The sequence below is a fragment of the Talpa europaea genome, assembly GCF_964194135.1.
Source record: "Talpa europaea genome assembly, chromosome: 10".
Lineage (NCBI taxonomy): Eukaryota > Metazoa > Chordata > Mammalia > Eulipotyphla > Talpidae > Talpa > Talpa europaea.
Genome location: NC_140077.1, coordinates 105693819 through 105706130, shown reverse-complemented (window position 1 = coordinate 105706130; position 12312 = coordinate 105693819). Strand labels below are relative to the sequence as shown.

General features: G+C 39.1%; 1 protein-coding gene across 1 annotated transcript in view; it reads right to left on the bottom strand.

Annotated features, from left to right (window-relative positions):
* The window catches only part of SH3D19 (SH3 domain containing 19), a gene marked incomplete at both ends in the record, with an annotated part of 131013 nt that overhangs the window by 39149 nt on the left and 79552 nt on the right, over positions 1-12312 (bottom strand). The window contains 4 exon segments of the mRNA XM_084245593.1: positions 56-209; positions 337-475; positions 1486-1528; positions 8679-8719. Of these exon segments, the coding sequence (XP_084101719.1) occupies positions 56-209; positions 337-475; positions 1486-1528; positions 8679-8719 (377 nt within the window).

The following is a 12312-nucleotide window of genomic DNA, read 5'->3' as shown; positions in this document are numbered from 1 at the left end:
TGATTACTTCCCTAGAACTAGGTCAGAATTAGGGAAGACAAATTACTTGCATTACTTTGAGGCAGATGGCTGTCTATTTCTTCTGAAAAGTCAGTCTGGGTTGCAGAAGTGATAGTGTGCCTTGGAGTGGCAGCAGCATTATTGTTATTTGTAGTATTAACTTGAACTTGGTTGATTTCTTTTATGACTTGTTCATAAGATGGTGGGAGCTACAAAGTAAGAAAAAAAAAGATTTTAGACTTATCTGGGCAAGAGTCAGCCTGTTAACAGTCTCACTGTTATCTCTGCTGTTCATTTAAAAAATAAAATGCAAAGACATAATGTGACACTATTCACCTCAGCAGGAACAAGTTCATTGGACCTCCATGGGCTTGCTGCAGAAGATGGGGGAAATCCCAGCCCTGGGGGTGGGGCTCCTGGAAACCATGAGGTCGGCCTCAGCGGCTCAGCTGCCACAATGGTGATCTCAGGGCGTCTAATAGACAGAAGACTCAGTGAGGTTTTACAGGTTGATAGAAAACTATTATCTATCTGCAAATGTTCAAAGAGACAAGAAAATAAATCACCACCCCAAAAAATTACACAAGAACTGCCACAGTCACAGAATCAACCTGTCTGGATGGGCTCTCTCTAGCAACATACCCAGGCAGGCTACGTGGGAGCAAGCAACAGCCATCCTTAATGACTGGCCTCAATAAGATCATAGATTAGAGATATAGCCTGAGCATACTTAACTCTATCTAACTTGTATGAAAGGAGTAAGGACTAAGTAAACCCATACAACTAATCTCCTCATTTCAGGACTCCGCTCTCTAGTTTCAAGGACAAACAAATATATCTGATGGTTACATGGTGAGACAGTGAAGTCAGGATTTGACTTTAATTATGTGTGACTTGAAAGTCAATGTTGTTCATTACTTTACACTATACTGCAAGAAATCTGACAGCAGGAACCACGTCTTATAAAAACCCATCCATTTATCCATCTGTCTACCCGTCGATCAATCTATCTGTTGGTCCTTCTTCCAGTGAGTCCTTCCACTCCTCTTTCTTAACAGACATTACCCAGTCTGCCTGCCTGTTTTCCTTTCTTTATGCCCTCATTTCATTTTCTATCTTGTCGTCTATCCCTTTATCTCTGCAACATTAACTAAGTAGCTAGGAAGTACAAAGCATTTCTTTAAAGCAGTTATAACAACGCTTTACATACAGTAATTGCTTAATTAACATTTTTAATTGATTTAAGAGTTATTACTATCAAAACAACCTTTAAGGCTTGTACTGCTTCACCTCTCAAGAAAAATGTTCCTCACTCAAACTTAAAGATTAATTCAGGAAATATAGTACATATATTACATCTACAATAGCGTACTATATATTATGTATATAATATATATAATTATAAAGAGAAATATTTAACCTGCTGGTGGCATGTTTTTATTTCATTAACAGCACAGTTATACCCTATTACAAACATAGTCATACCTCCTATCTCGATGAAGCTCACTCTGAATAGAAGGTCGAGAAGCTGTAGAAGAAAGAATAAACTGATATAGACAAAGTAGTATATTCAATAAAGGGCTAAATTTTTACTGGGCATACTGTGGGGAAAAGTTAGCTTACACTTGGCATCATATAGAATGCATGGATTTTAACATTATCAGTAGAAAAGTAAATGAAAATGATCTCTTTATATGGTGTAAATTATTGTCATGTATTTGATTTACATTAAGAAAATATAGATTTAAAAAACTCCCCAAAGCATATTCTGTGGCTTTGAAAATAATCTGAAGAATGAACAGAAAAGACAGCAATGAATAGAAATTGCATGGTAAGAGCATTATGACGATGACATGAAGTAACAACGGACAGAAAAATTTTTTTAAGCATCTATTCTAACCCATATAACTATACTTTTGTAACATTTGTATGTAACTCTACTATAAACAGAGTGGAAATGGTCAATTTTCATCTATTTTCTAACTTTCCTGAAGTTTTACCACCTTTACATTGTCTTATTACTTAAATTGATAAATAATAATAAATACAAGAAATGTTCAAATCACTTTTATAAACATATTTCTGGCACATATTATTTATATGAAGCACTCACCTATCCCTTGAATCTCAAACTCAGAAACTTAAATTTTTTCCACATTTTATTTAAAATTAAGTCTTAATCAGACGATCTGAAAAAACATGGTCACACATGGGGTCAAATATTGCATATATGTGTAACAGAGAACATATTCCTATTTTTAAGGAGCATATCCTAAGAATACCTGTTTCCAAAAAAAAAAAAAAAATCTTCAACTACCCTACTGTCAAGATTTGTGCACAGAGGGCAAATTGTTTCAGGTATCAATTATTTCTCCTAGTTGCCTTCAGATCTCTCTGGCACAGCACTCCACTTCCAGTTCAGTGATTTGAAAGGTTCAAGGCATGATCTTCTCCTTCTTCCTTCTATTAACTCCTGGTTCTCTTTGAACAAGGAGATCTCTGCGCTGGAGAGGCAGAGATGGAGGTGGGAGAGGGATGAAATTTAGGTTGGAATTGGAGCTGTGACAGCTGAACCGACCCTGGGTTGGCAAAGCAACCCAGTATTTTATATTCATTATGATCAATTGGTCTGATCGACTGTTGCATTTTTTTTTTTTAAAGCCCTAAGATTCAACTTTATTATTTATTTTTATTTGTTTGTTTTGTTTATACATGCACTGGGTACAGTCAGAAGCGCGGGAGGGTGAGAGAATTCACCAGAGCCAGAGCGGGGAGCAGAGCAGGCAGAAGGACCGAAGTACACTGCTGAGGGGAGCAGCGGGCGGCAGGAGAGGTCTGCGCGCCATGTGGGACCCTCCTCCGGTGTCCGGGGAGCAGCCGGGGATCGAACCGGCGCCGCAGAGGCCGCGGGCAGCTTCGCAACCCAGCACTCAACCGCTGCGCCACCGGGGAGGCCCTCGACTGTTGCATTTTTATCGAGCTAAACCAAGCTGAGGTGCATTTTGTCAATTGAAATAAAGGAGAAGAGACAGGCTAGTAGAGCTCTGCATGGCGTGTCTGATTGGTAAGAATGGGTTCATCACGTCAGGGGCTCACTGATAAGCCACAACCACATCACCACCACCATGAAAGGCCCGATCAGCAGACACAGCACTTTTAAAAAAACATCATGTTACTTATTGTCATGAACATACCTCTTCCACGGGGCATTTTGCTGTGCACTATTCATGAGTGCTAAGGGAAAAAAAGAAGGGGTTATGGAGAAGAAAGGGAGATGAAAGAATGAACCCAGTGTCTATGCTCTAGAGGGAACTAGGAAGCCAGACTGTCTTGCCATGCCGTTGTTTTCCCCACTCTGCACACTTCAACAGAAAAGCCGAGGAACCCTAGTTTCACGGTAAAGAAGTACATCACTGCAAAGATATAACTGTACAGACCAGAATATCCACACATAAAATGGTAAAAACCAGTAACAAAAAACCTACCTATCCTTATTAACAACAGTGCAAAAAAACCTAAAAAACATTTTTGCAAAATCAACATGCTTCTTCAATAGGGATCAATTTTAAAGCATGAATAATAATTAATAGGTAATTCGATAGTCAGTTTACAATCACTTGCTGCTGATGCTTCATGGAGGTAGTCAGGAACAGCACTCCTGCAGTGGAGTGGTATTCCCACTCTGGATACTGCAGAATGAGTGGAAAAAAGGGTAGAAGTGTGGCATCCCCGGCTCCCCTTGTTCTTGGGGCTATTGTCTTGGTGCCCAGAGTTCCTGCTGGTCAAGCTAAAAGTCCTGTTATGTGGAACATACTGGGAAACCAATATCTGCTGAAAACAGCTCACAGACATTATGGCCAGATTAGCAAGATCGGCTAGAATTCCTTCCTTGTAAAGAGCAGCAGAAAGTTAGATTAGGGACTAGAGATAGTATGCCTTGATTAGCAGAAACTATGGAGCCCCCAAGCAATAGCCCTTGGTCACTCCACCCTTGCTGTACCAGACGATGACGCATCTTCATGTGTGTACATTCCTCCACATACCCTGCCCATCTTCTCTGAACCTGGTTCTAAATAAATACGAGATTGCCCATAGGTCAGGCCTGCACTTTTTTCAGGTGTAAGCCCCTCTAGGCCTCTCTCACTTGGACTTTTGAGTCTTCTTTCTCTCATCCTGCACCACTTCCAACACTGCTGCCCCTTGAGGCAAAAAAAAAAAGGTCTCCCAATAATACACCCCGATCTCCTCCACAGCTTTTGAGGATCACTGCTTTCCTTTCTCCTGTTCTGATTCTCCCCCCACCCCCACCCCCAGTCACTCATCTATGAAATCTCTTTCCTCTCTCGATCCTTTATGGAATGATTAGCACTTTTTTGTCAGTGTTGAACAAGTGTAGTGGCTAGAAACACTTTATCTATACATGGCGGGTATTCATGTAGTGTCTCGCACTCTTCCTGCTAAATTCTCAACTATTCGCTTATAAATCTCATTCTCACTTTCCCAGATTTGATGTGGTTGTTGCCAGGAGAATCAAATTTGCCAGCAATGCCTATTCAGACCAACATGTTCCATTTAACCTCTGCTACAGCTGCCAGTCTCTCATGCATTTTGGATTAAGACCACAGAATAAAGGCAGTATTTTCAATTAAAGTTTTATCGTTTTACAGAATTATTTTAAAACTTTTCTTGTTCATACAGTTAAATTCTGCATACAAAATGAATGCATATTCTACTGTTTACCGAAGGGCTGAGATGTGGATTCGCAATGCTAGCACTAACAAAGAACCCTTTTAAATTACACCAGGACCATAAGCCTGGAAGGACCCTCAGTGGTCATCCTACTTCAAACTTACAAAAGAGGAGACTAATAAACAGAGGAGTCAAATGAACTCTCCCAGGTCACACAGCCCATTAGAGGAAGGGGAAAACTGGGGACAACTTGTGCAGTTTAACTTTTATGGAATCAGGAGAACTAGACAACAGTCTTGATTCTGAATAATCTAAAATTATTGATTAAGTGCTCATAAAAGGGTGATTATATTACAGGCATCCTTGCCTAACTACTATCTTATCAGCACAAATCACAATAAAAAATAACAGTCACTACATTTGCTTGGGACAGGATAGGAGCTAGATGCATTTGACACGATACCAAGAACATCCGTGGAAAGGAAACCTCAACAACCTTGGAGACAGGAAGTTTAGCTTGGAATCTTAGCTAGACTGTGAAGTCATTTGACCTCTCTGAGACTTAAGTCCCTACCACCTGTTCAACGACCTTAACACCAACCACACAGACTGTTATTTTACATGTATATGAACAGCCCTGACTTACAATAGGTACTGTTAGCTAAATCTGAAATTCAGAGAATAATTTTTTCTTAAAATGTTAATGAAGGGAATTAAAGAGCTTCTGCACAGCAAAAGAGACAATAACAAAAACAAAGAGAAACCCCACCGACTGGGAGAACATTTTTGCACATAACACTAATGATAAAGGACTGATCACAAAAATCTGCAAAGAGCTGATGAGACTCACAACAACAAAGAAAATAATCCTGTCAAAAAATGGGCAGAAGAGCTAAAAAGAAAACTTCTCTGAAGAGGATATGCAAATGGCCAACAGGCATATGAAAAAATGTTCACCATCACTCATAATCAGGGAAATGCAAATCAAAACTACCATGAGATACCATCTTACACCAGTGAGAATGGCACATATTAAAAAAACTAGCAACAACAAATGCTGGCGAGGGTGTGGAGAAAAAGGAACTCTCCTGCATTGTTGGTGGGAGTGCAAACTGGTCCAACCACTATGGAGAGCTGTGTGGAGATTTCTTGACCTACTAGCCATAGAGCTTCCATAGGATCCAGCAATTCCACTCCTAGGTATTTACCCAAAGGACACAGAAACATCAATTCCAAAGAACACCTGCACCCCTATGTTTATAGCAGCACTGTTTACAATAGCTAAGCTTTGGAAACAACCCAAATGCCCAAAAATAGATGACTGGATCAAGAAGATGTGGTCCATATACACCATGGAATATTACTCAGCATTCAAAAAAGATAAACACATGCAATTTACAGCAACATGGATGGCGCTGGAAGGGATCATGCTCAGCGAAATAAGCCAGAAAGAAAAAGAAAAATACCGGATGGTCTTACTCATAGCAGGAATCTAGAAAACCTAAATAAGGGACCAGGAAAAAGAATAACTATAAGAAAGTAAAAATCAAAATCAACAAACAACTATGAACCAGAGACACTCTATGGGGGGTGGGGTGCGGGGAGGGAAGGGATTGGGGCCAAAATAAGGGGATTGCAATTGTATGGGGAATATAAAAATAAAATTTATTTAAAAAAAATGTTAATGAAGGGAAAAGCATGACATTTCAGAAATATCCAGTTACAGTACTTTTAAAATCTTTGTCAAAAATACTTGAGCTCTGAAGAATGAATGCAAAAAGAAAGTTCTCGGAGCTTGACTGGAACCAGAATCATTATGAAAGAATTAAAAAAACAACCAGTTAAGGGATACTGCTTTAAATTTTTGATAAGGTCATTCTTCTTACTGGAGTTAGAAAGGAAAGCTAACATTTCAGTGGTTTAAGACCAAAAATTGTTATAATATTTTCTTGTAGAATGGGAAAAGAGAAGAGATGACAATTATTCTTCTTTCTGTATTTCAGGTATCATCTGAGAATGTCTGGCCTTCTTGCCTGAACATCAGGAATAAACACAGTTAACACAGACTTCCTTACTATACACAAAATGACTGACACATAAGAATACAAAGACAACTGGGTTAGTTAAAAACATTAAACTGACCCTGTTCGCCAGTTTTATTCTCTCATGCTCCAGCCTCATCTCTCCACTGCCTACAAATGTCTCCAGGCCTCTTCACCCTACACAGTCTGTGAAGATTTTCTAATCTTCTCCCTGCTTGATCTTTCTCCCTTCTCAAGCTGCAGCCTGTCTTTCTCCTTCTGTTCATCACCAAATTTCATCAAAGAGCAGCCCACCTCAGCTGACTAAACTTCCACAGTCCATTCATTGTTCAAGCTGAAGTGTGGCTTCCAACTTCTATGTCCTACTGATACTATTCTCTCAAAGGTCACCACTGACCTTCTACACTGGTGGCCTTTTGTTCAACCTGAAGTCAGCATTAAGAGCTACCTGTGATTCACTCATTCTTTTCAAAAGCCTCTTTCGCCTCAACCTCCAACACATGGCTGTCTCCTGATCTTTCTATTATTCTGGTCATTATTTTTTAGCCTTTTTTTTTGCCCAGTCCTCCTTAGATGTCTTCTCCTTAATCCTTTATGGGCACAGGGTAAGCAATATGCATCCTGATAGATTTATCGGAAACCAGAAGCAGATTATGATCTCCAACAAAGAGGCACTAAAATCCCAGAAAAAGGAAAGGGAAGAAGTCGGCGAAGGCAGGCAGGATCCAGCAGACAGGAGTCCGTGAAAGGAGGCTGACTCCTCAGGAAGGCTGGGTTTTTTGGGTCATGCATCTTCTGTCCTCTGGCACCTTAAAGGCGTGGCTTGGCTTCAAGGCATTGAGGTTTCCAAATATTCTGTCCTTTGTCATCTCCTGTATCCTGTACTCTTTCTTCCTAAGCATTGAGCTACTTCAAGGTTCCACCTGCATCTTTGATCACTCCAAACTATACCTCCAACAAGAAATTATCTAACTGCCTATTTAAATTCTCTCCTGTCCTTTCTTACTACCCATTCCCCCAACATTCTAAGGCATGTAAAACTATGATGAATTTTTCATTTTCATATCTGAATTCCCTTTAACATAAACTGTGGCATTCCTACATCTCAGTAATCCACCACCACTAACAAAATGAAGTGCAGAAATGGGAAATATCTTTCTGTATTTGCCAACTTAGAAATTTTTTCACTGCAATGGTTCAAATGCATGCTTTTCACAAGTCATGGATATCCTAAATTCATGGCAAATTATTACAAATTAACTTTCTAAATATAGGATGTGTTCTTCTCAGGGTGATGACCTCAGCTCAGATAACACAAAGAATATTTGAAAATCATTTATCTTTTTTTCAAATAACAGGCAATTCAAGTTCTGTTCAGAAAAGGAAACTCTGAAGAGTCCTTTATTTAAAAAGAATGTTAAAATCCTGCACCACGAGCATGTATAAAGCTTAGTCAGAAAGTATGACTGCACCACTCTGGAGAGGATTCCATCATGGCACTAGAACCTTGGATGTGAAAGGAAGAGTGAGCCGATCTCTATAGGCACCTAGATAGTTAAATTAAAAAAATGCCATGGAAGCAAATGAACTGAAAAGAACAGGTTTTGCTATTTTTTAGACCCATCAGATGTCTCTACCTACAGAAAATGGTTACATGAAGTTTGTATTAGATCATAAAAACTGACTAGATAATCCAGATTTGTTTTATAACAGCTTGGTTCTGTAAGAAAAATTACAGTTCTGAGGAACTGGCTTGTCAATAAATGAAATTTGAAAGGAAAGGTGAAAAACTAAATGCTTGTCTGAAATGGTTTATCACTCCTAAAGAGAAGAGCCCCTTACTGAATTCTTAGTAAGATTCATTAACTACAATTACTTGCTGGAAATCTAAATCATCATTTAAAATTATTACAGAAGAAAATACAGAGCAGAAAAAAACAAACTTACATCTCTTGATCACCGCTCTAATCGATGACAAGGGTCCTTGGCTAGAAAAAGAAAGAAAACGTATTACACATTTGTTCATCCTTTGTATAAGTCATTCATAATGTCAGGTCATATTCGGGACTCAATATGGTACCAAGCATCAACTCTAGTAGATTAGTTACTAGTTTAATCTCTTTACAAAAGACAAATTAAAAAAAAAAAAGTGACTGATATACAAGATGTTTATAATAGCCATAACTTGGCTATTATAAATAGTGCTGCAAAGTACAGAAAAGTGCACATTCTGCTTCAACTTAGTGTTTTTGCATCCTTTGGGTAGATACTGAGGAACGGAACTGCTGCACTACATGGTTGATTTATTTTTAGTATTTTGAGAAACCTCCATACTATTTTCCTAGGGGCTGAACCTGTCTACATTCCTACCAACAGAGTATGAAGTTTGTTTTTCTCTACACCTTCACCAAACACTTATTTCTGGTCTTTTTGGTATGGCCATTCTACAGGTGTGAGATGGTATCTCACTGTGGTTTTGATTTGTGATTCCCTGATAAGTGATGATGAGCATTTTCCATGTTCCTGCTGGCCATCTGTATGCCATCTTTGGTGAAGTATGTCTACTGGCTCTTCTGATGAGGCTGAAAGTGTGGAGCTGCCAATGCCAGTTGAGTTGCCCTATAGTTATCATAAACCTACCTAATAAATTCAAATAACCGACCATTTGTATTTCATTTGCAATTATTATTCACCACTTCAACCATTCTGCATTTCACAATGCACACTTCTCATATACCTAATCTCCTACAAAGCTAAAGCAGTAACAAAGCAAAGAGAACAAAACAGACTGACAAGCTTTTGTGAGCACTCTATTATCCCGATTGAAAACGCAGATCTCTGTTCCTTTAGGTCTTCCTTCCCACGATGTTTTTTCACAAAATGGGCATGGCTATCAGTAGCTCTGCAGATTCAGTTTCCTATTTCTTTAGCTCAATTATAAAAGAAACCCAACAAAAGTTTTCAAAGACTGGGAAGAGACTTTCAACTCTATTATTAATAACTACAGTACAGTTAAAATTAGACTATGTTGCCCTGTCCTTCCCAATTCTTTGTTTTTTCTTTTTTCCTACATCTGCATGTCTGGATTCCCTAATTAGACTGCAAATTTCTGAGGAGAAATGGGTTTCTAGTCATTTTTATAGAGCAACACAGTAGAACTGTGTCATATACTCACTGAACTAATATGAACTCAATTATACTGACACAGAGAAAGAAATATAATTTGAATAGTACAGGTGATTCCACCTACAATCTACTTAATAAGCAAATCCCCAGGAATAATTTTGCTGCCAGTTCTGTTTTTCTGGTCTCAGTTCCCAGTTACATCGTGTATGTGTGTCTTGCCAAAAGTCTCTGGGTCTAATGTTTAAAAATAGGTATTTCTCACACAAAATGTCACCTTGATGAGTATCTGGTGCTCAATGACAAACAGTACTGTCTTCTAATGGAACCTGCCTGGTTTGTCTTATTAAGAGATGGTACATTAGACTCCAGGGTGGCGCCTAATTTGGCAGTAAATACTGTATTTTAAGCACCAATTAATGGATTTACAGGGATAAATATGCATATTGAAAACTTTTCATTGCACACTATCTTTAGAAATTTTTTTATGTAAGTTACTCCTCTGGTAATTCCAAGAAGAAACAATACAAACTCTTCACTGGTTGCTGCTAAATTTCAATCCATGAATAATACATGAAAATATACAATGATGTTAATAAGGTATAATGTTGTATGATGTAGAACAAGTACAACTTAGTCTGAGAAAAGATATGGGGCACCTGAGAAAGGTGGCATTTACATAGAAGAACAGCATCTTTAACCTCTTCAAATGTGAACATGAAAAGGTTGAGAACTATGGGTCTAATGTTAAACTGTGTTCAATAAACACCTAATGAATCAATCAAAGAATTAATCAGAATAAGTCATACCTCCACAGTCAACCCAAAATGACTGATGAAGAGTTTATACAGAAAACCTAGAAAGACTAAAAGGGGTAAGATCCAACCCTCTCTTTTCTGGACACAGAGCCATGTACAATAGGATTAAATTTTGTGATTAGAAGTTTTTGTTGGCAAAAGGCTTAAAAAAGCATAATTCTAAAGGGGTGTCCATTATAGGCTATAAAAAAGAACAGAATAATAAAATTAGATATGTGTATGGAAGCTTTAGCATGAAACATCTCAATATCTAGACTACTTTTCCAATATTTTTATTAGTTGATTTCCATATTTTTGACCAAAAAACAAGTGTGCACTTAACTGTTTAAAGTCAATTTTAATTTTCAATCAAGAAAATGTAATGCTTACTCTATTCCAGGCATTATGCCAGGTACCAAGAAACAGGGTCGACAGGGGCACGGTTCCTGTCTGCAAGGGATTCACTGAGTAGTGAGCAGCTATAGACATGAGAACAGCTTACAATTTGCAGTTCTGGTTTCTTAAATTCAGTACTTTCACATATTTTTTATCTTGCATGGAAGTATTTTGGTGTGTCATTTCTTCTGCTAAGCTATTAACTCCCTCAGGCAATGTACATATTGCGATGACATTGCCTACAAACCTTAAATTAAAAAAATAATTATGACAATTTTTAAAGTCCTCTTGGCACATTCAAGATTGCAGGTCATAAAATACTTTAGTTCACATGTGAAGAACAAGTCTGTTAAAAACAACTGACTCATCCAATCACACCCTATTTAACAATGACTTTTAAAGAATGTAAAGAGGGCCTCCCCGGTGGTGCAGTGGTTGAGCACTGGGTTGCGAAGCTGCCCACAGCCTCTGCAGTGCCGGTTCGATCCCCGGCTGCTCCCCGGCCACAGGAGGAGGGTCCCACATGGCGCGCAGACCTCTCCTGCTGCCCGCTGCTCCCCTCAGCAGTGTCCTTCGGTCCTTCTGCCTGCTCTGCTCCCTGCTCTGGCTCTGGTGAATTCTCTCACCCTCCCGCGCTTCTGACTGTACCCAGTGCATGTATAAACAAAAAAACAAACAAATAAAATAAATTTAAAAAAAAACATGCCTCGGGCCTCCCCAGTGGCGCAGCGGTTGAGTGCTGGGTTGCGAAGCTGCCCGCGGCCTCTGCGGCGCCAGTTCGATCCCCGGCTGCTCCCCGGCCACCGGAGGAGGGTCCCACATGGCGCGCAGACCTCTCCTGCTGCCCGCTGCTCCCCTCAGCAGTGTACTTCGGTCCTTCTGCCTGCTCTGCCTCCCGCTCTGGTGAATTCTCTCACCCTCCCGCGCTTCTGACTGTACCCAGTGCATGTATAAACAAACAAACAAATAAATAAATAAAAACATGCCTCTATAAAAAAAAAAAATTAAAAAAAAAAACATGCCTCTAAAAAAAATAAAATAAAAAATAAATAATGTAAAGAGAAGTTCTTAGAAAAATAAAAAGAAGGAAATAAAACCCAAACCCTCCCCCAAAGCCTATTGTCCTGGTTTCAAAACCTGTATGCAGAAGAGCTTCCACCACAAAGGAAACACGTCCTTTTGGGGACTTCTTAATGGACAGAGAAAACATGGTATAAACTCCAGTGACAGACATGAGACTGAAGGGACACATCTAGTCAAGGGAA